At 37.1% G+C, this 18,473-nt stretch overlaps 1 protein-coding gene across 2 annotated transcripts in view; it reads left to right on the top strand.

Moving 5' to 3' along the window:
* Positions 1–16,971, top strand: part of SH3RF1 (SH3 domain containing ring finger 1) — an 82,801-nt gene extending 65,830 nt beyond the window's left edge. For both annotated transcript variants that reach the window (XM_066548260.1, XM_066548261.1), the window contains exons 8-12: positions 2,337–2,507; positions 2,671–2,930; positions 6,397–6,755; positions 8,393–8,727; positions 14,253–16,971. In XM_066548260.1, coding sequence (XP_066404357.1) covers positions 2,337–2,507; positions 2,671–2,930; positions 6,397–6,755; positions 8,393–8,727; positions 14,253–14,421 — 1,294 coding nt within the window. In that variant the 3' untranslated portion in view covers positions 14,422–16,971. The remainder of the gene's footprint in view (positions 1–2,336; positions 2,508–2,670; positions 2,931–6,396; positions 6,756–8,392; positions 8,728–14,252) is intronic.
* The last annotated feature ends 1,502 nt before the right edge of the window (positions 16,972–18,473 follow it).

The following is an 18,473-nucleotide window of genomic DNA, read 5'->3' as shown; positions in this document are numbered from 1 at the left end:
CCAGACAGAAAAATGGAACGGGATCACCAACTTCACCTGTACATTTAGCACGGCAACTGGCTCTGTTCTGCTGGGATTGCCAAAAAACCAAGCCTGCACCTTAGAAAAAAAACATGCAGAAAGGTGATATCCCCAAACAGGTCCCACACTGAACATTGTTTATGTCTTACATAAATATAATCACCTGTTGCTGTGTATGGAAAGAACTCACTTCAAAATATATTTATCATGCAGAAGATGAATGAATTGTTGCGTTAGCACTGAATACTGGATAACTCAAAAGCGTCATTTCACTGGAGTGAATTTATTCAATGTTTTCCATTATGTATGGTATGAAAAGGCTATTCTCATATGGAATAATTTATGCCAAAACACAGAAAGTGCTGTATTTAATTTAGACTTTTAAACGTGTTACTGTCAGACTACTTGTGTCAGTTGCAATTGAAATTTGACTGAAGATTCTACAGTGCACTTAATTAGTGGGTGGCAATTTGGAGTGAAGGCAGAAAGCTGCTAGTTAGCATTATGTCTTCACACTTGCAATACAAGCAAACGTGCGTCATCCTTTCGGGTGAAAATATTTGGTATATTAACATGTGTTCCTAGCAACATCTCTCCTCTTGAAAACTTCTTTGTGTGCAGCTTGGGGAATAAGAATGATAAAAGAAAATGTTAAATTCAGGAGATGCTGAATCTAATGGGACAAGTTTGAATAAGGACTGCTTTTGTTCTGTCCTTGTTATCTTCCCACCAGGTTTCCTCCCACTCCAGAAAAGCACCCTTCTTGTATAGCAGATGCATCTGGATTTGGGCTGTTTCTTGGTGTCAGGCATTTCAACATTGCTTCTTATGGATTATTGCACCTAGTACAGTTAATCAAGCTCCCATCTCGTTTACTCCCATCTTCCATCTTCAAAGGGTTGCTCTATAAGAGGATACTAATGAAATTTGGAATAAATTAACTGAAAGGGAAGTTAATGAACATCAATTAAAGCAGATCAATTGCTTTTCCGTAGAGCTTCAGTGTGTGGCTTTGTAGATCACTGCTAAATCATGTACCAGTGAAGCCTTCTGCTGCCAATGTTGCCTTTATGTGTTGCCTTTAAAATGAATTTATTGCTTGCTTTGGGTACCTATCTTGCCTTTAAAGGATTTTTGTAGATATTGCAAATTTTCTTGGGTGAACAGCAAGGAATAAAAATGTAATAAAAATGCAAAAAGGAGAAGCATGCAGTTAATGCTATTGTTACTGTGCACTAGAGAAATATTTTGATGAAAGAATGTTTTCTAAAGCCACTTTTTTGTCCTTGGGGTTACAAGGGGAGTGGGACGACTAGCACTGAAAGTAACTGTGGATCCTTTTTCATAAAAGGGGATAGTCTAGCCAACTACTTAATTGGCTGCCCCTTGTGAAAAGTACATTTTAGAGAAAATGGGATTTATTGGAATGCTGTTTTCTGTAGGCCTGGGTCAGTAATTGTATACATGCTTCAAATAGTTTTTTTTTAGGTTCAAACGTGGCAGTAAATAGAATACTGTGGTAGTTAAAACAGTATCACTTTCTAATAATAGAGAACTGTGCAACCCTATTTGAAAATTCCCCTAGGAACAATCCAAGATGCAACTACAAGAGCTTCAGCTTTTTTTAAAATCTTTTTTCCTAAGAATATTTTTTTAAGAAAAAATGCAAATGTTTCTGAGCTCCCAGTATGATTTCAAATGCACTGTATTATGCTTTAGTGTTGCTTAGAAAACATAAAAGGAAATAAACTTTACAAGTGAGTTAGCTGCTAACCACCTTACCCATAGGCTTCAGTCACACATCTTTTTCTGTTGCACTGAAGCTTGCACAGGATCTTCTAGTTTTGCAGTTTGAAATGTAGTTCTTGACACTGATCTTTCATTCCCAGCTATCCGAACTTCTCCATTCTCCCCAGCTCTCCAAATAAAAAAGAAATTGATGTGTCACAAAGTGTAAGAGATACAAGAAGCAGGTGTAGGGAAAGAAAAGTGGGATACACTGGGATGTGTAGTTGATAAACACCTACTTAATTAAGATCACTAACTTCATTAAGAAGATGAACAGTCCTATTGCAAGTCTTTTGCATTCCATTTAAGTGCACTTCAGAGGATATTCCTAACTTTCATTAGGAAAGACAGTTTCCTCTTAATATTACCATAACTTCTGTTTCAATATTGTAATGGTATGATGGATTATCGCAGTCATTTCTGCCATGCCTTCTCATCTCTGACTGAACTCTCTGTGCCAGAAAACACAAGTGATGTTTTGAACTGTTTTAGTTTTATCATTTGCATCTCTTTTTTTTGTCTTTCAGGTATATTGCTATCTACCCCTACACTCCTCGAAAAGAAGATGAACTGGAACTGCGGAAAGGAGAAATGTTCCTGGTATTTGAACGCTGCCAAGATGGCTGGTTCAAGGGAACTTCCATGCACACAAGCAAGATTGGTGTTTTTCCTGGAAATTATGTGGCTCCAGTTACAAGGTACAGTATTATACAGGTGTCTAAACAGTTTAGCTAGTTTCAAATCCAAAATTATTCTGTTCTTGTATTAAATGCTACAACTGCATAATAAAAGACCTATGGGTTTTAGTAACTGGCTGATTTTTTTCAGTTGTGTTTTATTGTTTGCTTTAAATTTTGGCAGGACAGTGACAAGTGCATCACAAACAAAAGTTCCCATGTCTACTGCTGGCCAAACAGGACGAGTGGTGACTATGGTCAGCCCTTCCACTGCTAGTGGAACATCCCAGAAGCTCCAGGGGAATGGTGTGGCAGTGAACTCCAGCACAGTGCCCACAGCAGTGGTTTCTGCAGCACATATCCAAACCAGCCCACAAACCAAGGTCCTTATGCATGTGACAGGACAAATGACAGTCAACCAGGCTCGAAATGCAGTTAGAACAGGTAAAGAAAAACCCACAAAATTTGTTACCTGTGGTAGACAAACTGTAGAGTCCATCTTGACAAATGACTGGAGTGAGGGTCTGTGTAAGTATATGCTGAGGTTTTTTAAAGCTTTTCTTAATGTCATTGTTTAGAGTTGAATGTTTTCTGAAACAGCAGTCTGAGTTGTTCCATCTTTTATTATTCTTCTCTAAGCAACTGTGTGTACGTACATACTCCCACTATTGAGAATTTATATGCAAGTACTTCAGGTGGAATTTTCTTTTTTTTGTTGTTCCAGCAGTATCTGGGATGGGGACATTCTTTGAGCTTTCCTACTCATATGCAATTCATATAGTAATAAAAGTGATAAGAACATCTGAGTCATACTTATTTTTTATGTGTTAACTGCATAAGAGCTACAGAGCGCTCTAATTTAGCATTCACTTTTAAATTATCTTCTAACATCTTTGAATACTTTTAGTGTTCCTTTTCAGGTCTCTGACTCAGGGTTGGTCCTTAGGCATTCCAGCTTGTTCTCTAACCTTGACTGCAGCTTCTTTCAGCTTTGACTCCGAAATGCTGAGGTGATACTGGCATCAAGATCCATTATGATCTATAAAATTCTGTATTTCTGAAAGGTGTAACTCTTCATTTACTGTCTGGGGCAGGCCACATCATAGTGAAACATGCCTTCTTGTTATTTAAATGCAGAGCCAAAAAGGCTGATAGTAGTGTTTTCAAGAGGTTTTTGTTTACCAAATCCATGCACTCCTCTGTGGATTTGCCAGGCTAAGAAAATACCACACAACTGGAGCTGAATCTCTTCCAGCTGCTTCAAGGACCTCAAAAGAAAAATTAAAAAAAGGAAAGCTCCCATTTCAGACTATCCCAATGCTTCCCCTTTCAGCCTTGAATTTAGGGTCTGTGATCTCCTGGCTGAGCATCATGACAAAAGGGGATTTTTTTTATCACAGGATTCTTATTGGCAGAGTAAAGGAGAAAGCAAAAAAATGGTAATGGTATGCTCTGTTACCCCCATAAGAAGGGCATTTCTTATGGGCTCAAGATCCATGGATTTTCAGAGTCATGCATCTCCTAAAACACCCTGTGCATGGTCAGATGTCAGCACCAGGTTTGCATTTGAAGGTAGGATATGTACATATGTCTTTACTTATCTTATTTCCTTAATTGGCCCCATCTTCCTCCAGTCTGATCTGAAGCTGGAGCAGGTGTGTTAGTCCTAACAACTTTATTCTTTGCCTTTAAATAAAAATAACCAGATGCTGCTGGCAACTGCTAAGAGAAACTAAGCAAAGCATCTGTACTTTTCTGCCTCTTAGGCACAGGTGGTTTCTACTCAAAAGCCTTCTCCTGAGCTTGCAAGTGACAACACAAAGGAGAAATCTCCTGTGAGCTCCGGAGGCGTTTCTGTCCCTGCTTCTCTGCACCACTGTCAAGATGAATAAGCTTTTACACTTCCATTCAGCTGAGAATGTGACAACATACTGCCCACTGACTTTTCAGGCCCAAAATGAAAAATAAGAAGGGACTGGACTCTCATCACAGAGACCTTAACATTGGATTGTGCAAAGGTGTGCTCTTAGTCACAAATACAGATCTGTCCCTTACAAGGACCTGAGCACTGAAGCAATTGTGGCTGCTTTATGTTCAAATTGTTACAGAGAAGTTTGTAGTAAACATCTGAAACGTGATCCTCTTGAGCTTTCCTTAGCACATTTGCTGACTGCTAATCTTTGGGTGAGGCTTCACAGGATAATGCAGGGCTCCAGCTTCAGTTTAGCTCAGGGCTTCAAGGACCATTCTTCAAATGACCTTAGTGAGACATTGCTTGACATCACCTTTGCTGAGGGAGTATGCATCCTTTGATTGGAAAGATCTATAATGAAAATATATATTCTGCTTACTTCATTAAAGGATAATCTGTGTGAAAACAGGGTGACTTGAAGCATTTTTCCTATCAATTCCACCAGCAATAAGAAAACAAAACCAGAAGGCTCTTCCATGCTTGTCATACATAAATTGCATGTGAGTGTAGACATACCTTGAAGAATAGCAGCTACTTCTAGGAAAACTGATGTGGTCTTATGAGCAAAAGCCAGCATTAATAATTGTTTGTTGACCCAAAAAAGTCTTTCTACAATCTCCTTATCTTTCTTTTGAAATGTTCATGCTACTCAAGAGTTGGGAAGGGTCAGCTACAGAAGAAGAGGTTATCAAAAAACTTTATATAGCATATAAGTGATGTGCCTTTTTTTTAATAAAATGAGAGAATTTGTGTTTCTTACTGCATAGATTGTAATTGGGTATAATACTGTAGGATTGTTATATAAAATTTGGGACCTTTTTCAGTCTTCTCTAATACACTGTTTCTGCAATCTAACCAAATTACCAGAGGAATTTGCAGAAAGCAGAATCAAGAGAGCAAGTGCTGGAGGTTTGGTTCCAGGATTTCACTTAGAACAAGTCTGAAACTCTATTAGTATCTGAAAAATCAAAAGTTGATAAAATTGAGATGCACATGCATCAAGCTAGAGGGATGACCCCTTCTCAGATGGAAAGTTTCAAAGTATTTGAAGGAGAGAGGTTGTGCAGCACTAGGGTGTTAAATTTTGGCTCATGCTGTTTGGTTATATCTGCATTTCATACCACCCAGTGGTGCAGAGATGCCCAAGCTGTTGAAATGGTCTAACAGCATGCATGTATGACTGAGCACATGACTTGAACAGCAGTGTTACTTCTTGAAAGGGATCAATTAGTTCATGCAAAGCTCTGTGCTTACAGTTTTGCACTGCAACCCAGGTTAATATACTCAGCCCTGTGCTATTCTGCAGCTTCCAGTGTAGATGTTCCTTTTATTTCACAGGAGTATGAGTAAATCCATTTTCTATATTTAAGCATCCCAAGAGACAACAGCTTACATTTTCAGAGAAAGCACTCACAGTAATTGCCACTGTGCTTATTGTTTGAAAGACCTGTGAAATCTGTTGTGGATTTTGTGAATAGTTTAGGGAAACAATCTAATTACATTTTTAGCAGCTTCTATAAGGTGTGTTTCTTCCTACTTTCCTTTATATGTCCTGACAACTACACGTGGTATTAAAAGGAGCAAACAAGTTCCAGGCAGTATTTAGCTAGCTCTTAGGTACTAAAGTGTAATCTTCACTTTGCATCTGTTTGTATGTGAAGCCTTTGATTTAGCAGCTTGGATTTCTCCACAACAGAGAAGTTGCAGTGCTGTTATTCTTCTGTTGCATACTGGTGCAAGTAGGGAACCATTTGCAACTGCTTTATTTGGGTGAAATAGATATGGTGGTGGGTATCATGTCATTATAGGAGTATAAATGGAAGTTTAAAAGGTAAGAAGAAAACTTCTCGTGATTGATTAGCTGTAACACAGTAACTGTACCTCACTTTGTGTGTCTTGTGAAAAGGTGAACTCTCACATTTCATTCTTTTATTCCAGTTGCCTCACATAGTCAAGAAAGACCTACGGCAGCAGTCACACCCATACAAGCACAAAGTCCAACCTGCCTTATTCCTGCAGCTGTGATCATTCCCCACCACTCTGTTGCCTCCCAGCAGCTCCAGCCCCAGCTTCCAAATACTGCTGCTTATGTCACAGCTGTGAATGTGAACCGCTCAACCATCCCACTGGCATGTACAGCAGCTTCTCTGAATTCTCCTAACATTGCTGCTTCATCTTTGGAGGGAGATAGCAGTGGAAAAACTGCAAACACTCACCCTGGAGCTCCTGCATCTCCAGAGAGTGCTTTAACAGCTGGTGGAAATGCTGCTGTCAGTAAAACGGACAAGGATGGCAAGGTGGGTAGAGAATAAAATCATTCCCTTGAGTTTTCCTATTTTCATCATACAATCTTTTAAGAAATTTAAGAGCACAACCTAAAAAACCCACATGAACTTGCAGGAACGTAAAAACTTCAGTCTAACAAAATGATATGAAAATCAGAATTCTTTTAGGTTACCTTTCTTATTAAGCAGGCACACTGAGATATTATGGAAAACACATTACCAGCAACGTTTATTGGACAAAGAAAGAATGCACATAACCATCTTTTTTAAATGTAGGACAGTGGAGCCTGTAAACATTCTGCTTTCCTTCCTTCTATTTGAAGTATTCCCTATGTGTGTCAACTCATTCTCACTGTTCACCAAGCCATGTGATTATATTGTTGTCAGAAAAATTCTTCTAGCTTTGTAATTGATTTTGTTTTATAGTTGTGATGTAGTTAGGAAACTTTTTTCTCCTTGTGACAACTATCTTTGTATCTCAAATATTTTAGACTTAACCTTACTACTCTTCAACCACATGTACTCCTTAGTGAAGTTTATGAAGATTTTAATCTTAAACTGTACACTAATGTCAGCCACTTTTTAGTTACTTTTTTTATTATTGTTGAATGGATATGCCTCAAACTTTATTTTAAAATTACTTTAGCCATAGACATTGAAACCAGACTGAGGTGCCCTTAGAGAAAACTTATTTGTAGTTTAAGGTGAATGATGCTAATACAGGAGTGTTTTAATTTCTCTGAGTTTCTCTTTATCTTTGACATTTTCTCTTTATCTTTGACAGTAGATTGTTGGTGAAATGGCTCTAAGTTATTGGAGATTTGGAAAAAGGACTGAGGATTTTTATTCACTAAATCCACTGCATCCCATATAAAAAAAAAAATCACATTGCTCTTGCTTTTCCCTGTCTATGGATAAATATTATTTTTGTCTCCAGGGCTTACAATCTGGCACTCCTCATAAGCACTAAATTCACTCAGTCAAAGGGTTGGTAAGAAGATCACTGCCACACCCTTTAAAAAAAAATACAAGAAACACAAAAGCTACTTAAATAATTCTCTTCAGGCTAGGTAATAGTCTTCAGGGATTCTTGTCTGGACAAGCAAAAAGAATGTTTACAATTCTCCCCTTTAGCAGAACAGCAGAACACAATGCATTCCCCTTGGGGCGAATTTTTGTTAGATCATGAAGGTCTTCCATTACTAAAGAAGGATAAATAAAAGAAACTTACCTAAACAGCAGCTTCCAGAGCAGACTTTTCTCCCTGTTTAGTTTGAAGTGATTCTTTGTCTTCCCAGAAACATCCATGTTGATGAAATATTTTTCTTCATAGATTCCTGCTGTGGTAATATTAACTCCTCACGCCTTTCTCTACACAACCTTTTGTGACAGAGCCATTTCAATTAAAGTTAAACTTTAACCTAACAAAGTGAAAGGATTTAGCTAGTTTATGATCTAAATTACTTGCTGTTTTTCTCTTTGGAATGTTAATAATTTTCTTTTATAATTTTCATAATCTCTCTAACGTCAAGTATGTCCTCATAATTTACTGAGTCCTCTCTGAGCACGATGTCATCTATCAGAAGGAAGTGTTCAGCTCTTTATGGGACAGCTTTGTTCTAAAATGGGGCACTGCTTTTGGTTTACAGAAAGAAAAGAAAGGTTTGCTGAAGCTGCTTTCCGGAGCATCCACCAAACGCAAGCCTCGGCTGTCACCTCCAGCGTCACCCACCCTGGAGGCTGAGCAGGCTGCGGCAGAGCTGGCCCTGCAAGGTGCAGTGGGGCCCGAGCTTCCCTCGGCAGGGGCTCACAGCAAGGCTGGCTCCTGTGCCACGGAGGGCGAGGCCCCGGGGCTGGCTCAGGAGACGCTGCAGCGCAAGGGCGCTGCCCTGGACGCCGCTGTGCCCATTGCGCCGCCGCCCCGGCAGCCCTGCTCCTCGCTGGGACCCGTCCTCAATGAGTCCAGGCCTCTCGTGTGTGAAAGGTAAATTCTCCTACACAGCTACACTTGGGCACACCAAGAAAAAATCCTTGCTCTGATGCTTGTAGCGTGTGTTAGAACTGCTTCAAAATGCTGAGATTTTATAGCAAGATGAAACTTACTTTTTAACAATTCTTTATTTACTTATCAACCAATACTCGTGTTTATGTTTGTTTACTTTTCATGTTACCTTAAAGTTTTTGAATGAATAGACACTCAAATATGATGATCACAGGTTTGGTAGACAAAAGAGGCCTCCTTTTTTTCAAAACAGAAGCACATTATGTTCTTGAACTTAATAGTATTAGGTTAGTTCTTATTATTAGCAGTGTATAACTGCCAACCTAAATATATGGTGAATGAGACCTATATCTGTCTAGGTGTCGACTTCTTAATATTTGATTTCTTGAGCTTTTGCAAAGATACTTTTTACTGCCTGAATGCCCCATGGCTGTGCATCCACACAGGCTCCAGGGTGGCCTCTGTGCTCTAGTGAGTCTGAACAACATACAGATGTCTGGACCCTCAGATTGACAGGCAGTTGCTTAAATGTTCTGTGACTTTTGTGTCCACCTATAGTGTTTCAAGTCCTCAGTAAAATGTGAAGGAAGTGACAGTTTTCTAACTACAGGATCTTTTCTTTTTCCTGGTAGCAGACAAGCAGTATGAGGAGTGTCATAGGATTTCTTTTGCAGCAGCTACAGGATTGTGTGCTGTACTGAGAAAAAATAGTAGAGTTACAATATTAACAGCTCTAGGACTGAACTGATTGAAGGTGACTATTGTAGACTTCGTTCTGATGCTATTAACTCATGGTGTGTGGGCATCCCGTTGTACTTCCAGAAGTCCACTATCCTAAGCTATACCCGTGTCTTAAAATCCAGACAGTATAGAACTTTCTGCTTGTCTTTTAGTTCACTTCTGTCATACCTCTAATATTTTTTAAAGGTTATTTCTGTTCCTACACAATTTCCTTGCAGGAGGTTTCGATTTCATACTGAATTTGTGAAGCAGATTTACGTTTATACATGGAAAATAAAACCTGAAAGACTCTTCTTTAAGAATAACATAATTCATTTTCACATTATCATAAGTCTGTTTGGCACATTAATATGTTTTTATGCTTTCAACGTGAAAATAATATTAAATTCATTGTGAAAATAATATTAAATTCATTCTGGCATAACCAGTGCTTATTAGCATAAAGCTCTTTCTGTCATCACAAAAAGTAGTTTTTTTACTTCCATGATGGAATTTTTTTTCTCAGAACTACTTACAGAAAATGATGCTATATATTTTTATTGATCTAGTGATAACATATACTCAAACATTCTCTCTATCCTTACTATTATTTAAGTGATAATTGCTACTGATAGAAGAAGCATTACTACATGATAATTCTCAGTGGTAGTCAAGCATGGTTGTCAGTGTATTTAGACAGAATTTCACCTGAGTTCCCTTTGTCATTTTCAGGACAGAGCTAATTTTTTTTTCCTGCTGATGTGCCCTTGCACATTTCCTTTGGCTGGATTTCTTAAAATGTGATGGTTAATAATACTTAAAATTTACATTGTACTCAATATCTTTGAAGTAATTTATAAGCATTGATTACTCTTCAGCAGTCTGGAAGATCTGGTGGGTAAGAATCATGTGGCATCTTCAGTGAAAATTTGAGCTGGGGAGGGAAATATTCATGAGGATAAGCTCAACAAAAAGCTGAAGAACAGAGAAATCTCCTGCTAGGATTATTCTGTTCTTACATCTCACAATTCCAGTCACAGATCACAGTGGAACTGTAGAATTCCAATTTAGAGAATTCCCGTCACCTGAGACTCTGCAGTGGGGCTCACTCATGTCTTCTGATTCTCTGACCAATACCCAGGTTGTCTTGGAGTGATTTCTTGTATTGATGCAGTGCTGACAAGGCCAAGGATCATTATGTTTTCTTTACAAAGATAGACCCAACTCCCTGCAATTCCCAGAGTGAGACATGCTATGCTATGAATATACAGGAATTTAGTTACCTGAGGAGTTTAATTTTTCCATATAAGCTACAAGAAAACTTCCAGCTTTTTTCATGAGCTTTCTCTTTTAGAGGGAAATGTTGCTTAAATAGCCTTAAATTTTACAGTAAATATACAGGGTTGTAACAATAAAGTACCCAGTACTCCACAATGGTGTTAGAGACTTGAAGTTGAACCTAACTACACATCACTGCATATCCTAAATTATAAAATGAATCTTTCATCCAGTTACAGGGAAAGAAAAGCAGTAATTTTGTTCTGTGATTAAAGTGACCCTAAGTAATTTCATCTACCACAGAATGACTGGTGTAACATCTGCTCCCAGTGAGCAGGCCAGTGGCTTTCCAGGGCAGCAAGCCTTCCCACATCTGGCACCATTTAATGCTGGTAATTAAATGCTGAGAATCACTCTGCCCTCGATGGGCGGTGGTGATCCGGAGGAGTCAAGGCACCCACTCAGAAGACACAAGGTCTGCACAACAGCAGGGCACACTTGACCTGGAAAGTAAAAATTCTAAAGGCAAGGAACAAAAGCTAAATCAAGAAGCTGAGTAATAATTGTTCATTTAACTTGTGTAATGGTAGTAATTCCAGCTTTCTGTGTTTCTTTCAGCTAAAATTTTCTGCATGTGAGAAAATATTATTATCCACTTGTTGATCAGGAAAACTACAAATAATTGTCCAAAAATCAACCACAACTAAGTGGGCATAAAAGCGGTATTTTGTGTCCAGTGAAACAGAAGCAACAAAGAAGTGGAGAAACACATGAAAGATATAATCTTTTCCATGTTACTGAAAAGTGTGAGAAATGCTAATATTAAAAATTAAAATCAGAATGGAGAAATGTGAAGACAGACCACCACCCTTTTCAAAATAAAAAATAAATTCATGAATACAAAGCAAAAGCACCGTGGGATATTGCCAGACATATTAAGAATATCAGCAAACAACCAGTAGCAAATATATTGGCTACTCCTGGGAAGCTAAAGTACTTTTATTTTTATAATAATTATATTTTGTCACTAGCTGACTAAAAATAATTAATATAATATTTGGAAAATTAATGAAAAATGTTATAAGACAATCAAAGGAAAATAAAAGAAAGGAAAAACATCATAGTTGTACAGCTTAGGTGCGTGTAAAATATTAAGTGACCACAAAAGATCTACAAATTTGACTTTCAGTCATTGAAAACATTTGCAAATACTGAATAGGGAGACAAACAAGGAAGTGTTTTGGAAGATTCAAACATGTGGGAATGAACATGTTTTTCCAAAACATAGGTCATGCTTAGTAAATATGATTATTTTTCTTCAGGGACCTTGCAATGAACTTCTGAGCTGAAGCATAAGCTTTTTATTCTGCGTGAAATTGGTAGTTTTGGCAATATGTTGTAGATGATGAAATAAGTAATGGAAAAACAGTTTCTGTTCCATAGATAATCCAGGGTGATCTGGATAGACAGCTGTGTGAATGTGTGATGGGTCTGTGATCACCTCTCTTTGGGCAAGTAGGATTTGTAAAATGTGGCAGAAAATTTGAAGAAGGACACATGATTTACAGGTGCAAAGCCTGATGGGTTTCTTCTCATTAAAAATCGAAAAATACAGTAAAATAGCACTTTAAAACCAAGGTTGTTGCGCTTTGATTTAGACACTAGATTTCAAGATGAATATCAAAATAGCTGGGACACTAAAATTTAACAAGAAATATCAAATTACTGCAGAGGTTGTTGGACACTGTATGGAAAGCTCAAGACAACTGTTTCTGTGCTAGCTGGTGATCCTCTAGGGAGGACAAAGAGATGATGGGAGCAAGCAGCAGCAGGGAGCAGACTTGTCTGTCAGTTCAGGGGAGCACAGAGGTTACTGGCAGACAGAATTAGAAACTAAAAACAAGCATATTTCAAGTCAAACATTTACAAGGCAGTGTTTGACAGACTGCAAGATGAGGCAGGCATTTTGAAACTCATTTTTTTAACAGACTACGAAGTGTGCTGGATAATTTTCAGCCTGGGAGCAACTGGCTTGTTAACAGTAGAAATTCTTCATAGCTTTACGGCAGTTCTTTATGCTTCACTATCTTGTCCTTGTCTTGCCTGAGTAGAGGCTGTTGTTTTAACTCAAGCAGTTTACAGTCTCAATTTAACTTACAGTCTATTAAAAATATTTGGTTCTCACTGCCTAAGTCAGCATTAAAACCCAAATTGCCCAAAGCAGAAGTTAGTGCAGGTCTAGGTTGGATGCAGGGCATTCTGGAGCTGCACACTAATAAATCTTGTAATTGGCTTGGTAGCTTTTATGAAGCATGAATCTAATAATTCCTGTGCTCTGAAATCTGGGGATTTCACTGAAACAAAGTCATGGCTTATAAGTCACTAATAAATAACATTTGACAACTAATTAAGTCCAAATATGTTTTGCTATACTTAGAGTTCCTAAGAGACTTCAATTATTTACAAAGTGCAGCTACTCTTTTCTGAGTATTTTTAACTGTATGGACAGACTTAATTTTTGCTTCATATGTTCTTAAGCAAAACATTCTAGTATAACACAGTATCTTTCTCTGCTTCAATATTACAAAATTGTTTTATTATGTGTGTATTGAGCTACAACTGCCATTCCATCCTTTACTAGACTGTATCCTGTTACCTTGTCTTTTCATCAGATTGTTCATTTATTTTAATCTATTAAAATAATAAATTATTTTAAGCTTATTAAGATAATCGTTATCTTAATTTATGAAGTAATAGAGTTGTTGTGAAACTATGGAAGAAGAGATTGAGTGGTGTTATGAATGTTAAAAACAGAAGTGTAGCCTCTTTAATGCACTCATATTTGAAAAGTGATTTTACTGTGAGAGACTCAAAAAATATACTTCATGCCAAGTGCTTAAGAAAATTGTTGAGTTGAAAATAGTTTTTAATGTAGGAGTGCACAAGTTGAGCAGCTGTGTTGAAGAATATGTTCTAACTTGAAGAGTTTCTAAGGAAAATGCAAATTATTTAAAACAGCAAATCAAATTTATAGGTTTTGTTGGTTTCCTCCTTTTGTTCTTTGCCTTTCCTTAAGAGCCATCACTGGAATAATAAGAAATTAAACAGACACTTGTAAAATTATGCCTAGCTACTGCTGTGAATGCTTTGATTCTTGCTGAATCAAAATGACTGAAAGAGTCTGCAAATTTATACTGGAAAAAATGTTTACAATTTTCTCCTGGTATTTAACCATTGTCTGTATTTTACAGGGATCTTGGTAAAAAAAAAAATCATAGGAGAGGCATGAATTTGCCTTAAATTTATTATGTTGCTACTGTTATTATCTGTTCAAGACATACTTTTAAGTTGTTACATACTCAGCAAACAGTTCCAGACAGTTTCCTGTCTTCATAAGCTTCAACAGGCACAGAAATATTTTTTAAAGTATCAGGTTAAAAAAAGGGGGGGGAGAGAGTGAGGCAAAAAAAAAGAACCTAAATGTAGGTGTTTTTTTTTTAATTACACAGGTACAGAGTTGTGGTATCCTATCCTCCTCAGAGTGAAGCAGAACTTGAACTGAAGGAAGGTGACATTGTTTTTGTGCACAAGAAACGTGAGGATGGCTGGTTCAAAGGCACTCTGCAACGAAATGGAAAGACTGGCCTTTTCCCTGGCAGCTTTGTAGAGAACATTTGAGAAGATTCATTCCAAGAGCTTCAAATCTTACTGTACTGTAAAATAGCACAAATATTTTGCCAGAAAAAGCACAGTCATGAAATATTTTCAAATGACTGTAATGTAAACAAGAATCTACATATTTTTACAGTGTCTATAGCACAATTACACCAGCGAACAAAGGAGATGAAGGCATCTGCTGGTTTTATCACTTTGAATTCTTAAGTGTGATGTGTGCCTTGTACTGTCTGATTTATTATATAGAGGAATTTTTTCCCCAAGTATGTTACATAAATGAGCAATTGTTTACAAGGCTGTAACTAATTTATTCTTGGTTTTTTTTAAACTTGAATTTTGTGTAATAGCTAAAATTCTTGTGACTATGATTTTAACAAATTATTAATTTATGAAAGAATAACAAAGGGGAAGCTGGATTCTCTCCTTATGAGCAAGCAATTATATCTGATAAAGAGCCTCCCATTTATCCTCTGGACATTTTTCCCCTGCTGTGTCTGACAGTGGAGTAAGTCTCTGTTGTATGAGTTAATGTTGAGTGGTGGTGATGTGGCGTCAAATAGAATTTGCCAAATGGGGAAAAAATGTGTATTTTCTTCTTTGGACAGAGAAAAAAAAAAAAGTCAGTGGTGTTCTTGAGTCTAGTTTTACTTCTTCATGAATCACCTAAGTAGAGTAATGTTTCCAGGAGGCAAAGATGTATGTGAACAACTGAACAAAACCATCTCGAGGTTAGGATCATCTCAAGGTTAGGAAAGAAGAAATTTAGGAGTGCCAACAAGAAATTCCCTATATACCTTCTGTTCATGTAATAACTTGGCCATTTGAACAAAGGTTACCTTTGTATATTTGGCCAGTTCTTTGGGCATTTAGCGCTCAGGATCCAACAAAATTGGAAGGAATGTTAAAGCCCAACACTTAGAATAAATATAACTTGAAAACATCTGTTTGATAAGACTGAATATAAAAATAAAATTATAAGTTGTACTTCATGTCTAAAAATGCCTAAGATGTGTAATTTGCTGTTTTCTTCTCAAAATGATCTGCATGGCCAAGAGATGTTTTAAAATGTCTGAGCAGTAGTGGTGGTAAGTGATGCACTTGTGTTAAAGTAAAAGGCTGTATGAAACACTGTGAAAACTTTACTAACTTCTTAACCATTGCTACTTTGCTATGTTCTGACTTTTTCTTTGTCTTGCATGTGTTACTCAATTCCTGCAGTAATGTAACTGTGCATGGTTGGCATTTTCCATTCCAATTTCCTGTTGCTGGGTTATTTTGCTCTGAAAGTTTCCCAAAAGCCACTTGACCAAAACTAGTGAGCAACTCACCTTCAACCAGAGAAGGTATCCAGTGTTTGAATCATTAATAAAATTTTTTAATGTCCTTGCAGCTGATGGATAGAAAGAATGCAGCCTGCAAGAAATACATTGTTAGTCTTTCAGGGTTTTTTTAGAGATTTGACACTGGGGAACACACGCGCTACTCAGCTGAACCTGTTTTTTTATTTTATCATTTGATTATAGCAGTTTAATGGTGATTTTTTTTTCTAAGACACTGAGCACCATCATCTCCATTTAAATCTGATGTAATTTGGCTGTTACTCAGCACTTTGCAAAGGGAAGCCAGTAAGGTGATTCAGTGTCACACAGAAACTGTCACACAGATCTGTTAAATCCTTATAATTTTCTTCAAGTTATGCATTGAAAAATACCAAATGTTAATGACAGAGATTTCTTGCAATATCAGGTAGTATCATGATGGTCTTAAAAATTAAAAAAAATATATCTATAAATATATATAGTTGGACATGACAGCATTCCCAAATTAACCATCTCTCTTAAACACTGTATCATTCAGTTTTTGCATTTTTAAATCTTTTAAATAGTTTACTTGAATATTCATGTAATATATAAAGGTTTTGTGAAATGAATTTTAGTTAGAAAGAAGCTGATATCAGCTTTTGTCAGCATAAATTGGCACTAGTGTGTCGTAATCTTATTTTGGAAAATTTAGTGCATTTTATATTAAAGACTACTAAAGGTTAATTTTTTCTATCTCTACTCTCCATATTTTAAACTAAGTGACTAAGGTACCTCTATTAATAGAATTTCATGATGTAAAGTCAGTTAAAAATCAGCTGTTAATCCAATAGTTCTGTTAGATGGAATACATTTTTAATTGATTTTTTTAACATTGAGTAAACGTTTGTAAAAAGGGCTTATTACATAGCAGTGCAACAATGACAAAAATGCAGTTTATCATGCCTTTTTTTGTGATTTTTTGGGGGTTATTTTTTGGTTTTGGCTTGGGATTAATTCAGTGTAGAAACAGACAAACCCTGTGCATTTGCTTTGTGTAATTCCATTAAAAAATTTTGTAAGGTATTTTATATCTATGTTCAAAGTCCAGTGAATGTTAAGTGTTTGATTTATTATGTTAAACTTCCAATCCTAATAAATATTTTCTTAGCAAACAGCTACAGCAAATAGCGTATGCAAACATTAAACATAAATCACTTGTAAAGAATTTGCCAATAAAATTCCCAGAACTTAATTTTCGAATTCCTAGGAGGGTATTTCTGCTCATGGAGAAAAAGTCTGCAGATTCCATAATGTAAGAAGCTTGGAATGATGGCTATAATGCAAAAACTGTAGAGAGAACTGAGGACCTGGCTGATCTTTTCCCAACTCCTTATTTCAGCGAGTAACTTCAGAAAAGGGTAGGTAACTCCATCTCAGTGTGTTTGTGATGGAACTACAGTCTCATCAACAGCACAGCAGGTGCACAGTGTAACTGCTTTCCCTAGAGGAAGAATGTCTGATGCAAGGGACCTGTGGATATATTGGGAGAGGTTGAAGCATCTGCCTGAACCTCCACTGTGGGCAATGTTGGGTGGCCAGAGACTCGTTTGCCTGAAGGAGTTTTCTGTGCTCAGCAGTCAGGCAGCAAATGGCTAACAAGGAGACCTTGATTTGCATGTGGTTACATGTCTGCTATATACACATGGCTTCTGGGAAAATTGGTGGAAATTAATCCTAAAAGTGTTTGCCAATGTTTGAGACTTGGTAAATGTTGCAGCTACTGCGATAAGCTCAGTGTTAGTTAAGATTGACAAGCAGCACCTAAATTGTGCTGGCAGTGAATGGTGCAGCACTGGGTGCTCTCTGAAAGAAGGAGCATCTCATCTGACCTTCCTTAATTAAGGGGGATGAGGGGAGGGAGCAAGGCAACATGATTTGTAGAAATGCAGAATGGAGACTATAGAAAAGCAAGATTTATTTGGTTTTTCAGAATTGTGGTCTGACACCAGTGCATCCATAGGAGAAAAGTATAGACAAACATTGTGGCTGTGTAGCAGAAGACTGTTTCTTTGGGTTGGTTTTTTTTGTTTGTTTGCTTGTTTTGTACTGTAATTACTGAGTAATTCTAATAATGTGTTTAATATTTGGCTTGCCAAAGGTATAAGAAATCCTGTTCACCCTCACTTCATTACCTTTGCCTTATAGCAGTAATGACAATTATGATAGTTTTGCATAGGCTTAAAAATATGGCTTGTGAGCATTCTGGCTTTTTTCAGAGAGCTGGCAAAATATTTTGTCTAGCTTGTTCTTTCCAGTAGCTTTAAGCAAATGTGTTTAAAGGTGCACATTGACCTTAATGAAACACTAGAATCCACTTGTCTAGTTAAAGAGATTTGTGTCTGGCATTACTAAAACTCTTACAGTGTAGTCAGTGTAGTCAGTGTAGTGCTTTCTGTAGGATACACCGATATTCCTTGGATTTCTACCGTGCTTCTGCAATATGTGTACTTCTCAAATCAGGCTCAGATGCTCATTCCCCGCACTTGGTTAATTATGATAAAACTTAAGCAGATTTGAAGCTTGACTTGAACAAAACCAGTGTCATAAATCTTGTTGTTGTTGTAATCTTTCAAATAACAGCAACAACAACAACGGCATTCATAATAATTCTTTTCACATGGAATACTTGCAATATTTGTCTATAGGAAAAAAAGAGCTGAGAATGCTGATGATGAATGATGAGAACATGGACAT

This window comes from Molothrus aeneus, chromosome 4 (genome assembly GCF_037042795.1).
Source record: "Molothrus aeneus isolate 106 chromosome 4, BPBGC_Maene_1.0, whole genome shotgun sequence".
NCBI classification, from domain to species: domain Eukaryota; kingdom Metazoa; phylum Chordata; class Aves; order Passeriformes; family Icteridae; genus Molothrus; species Molothrus aeneus.
The sequence above is the reverse complement of the archived record's forward strand: the minus strand, read 5'-3'. Positions and strand labels throughout refer to the sequence as shown.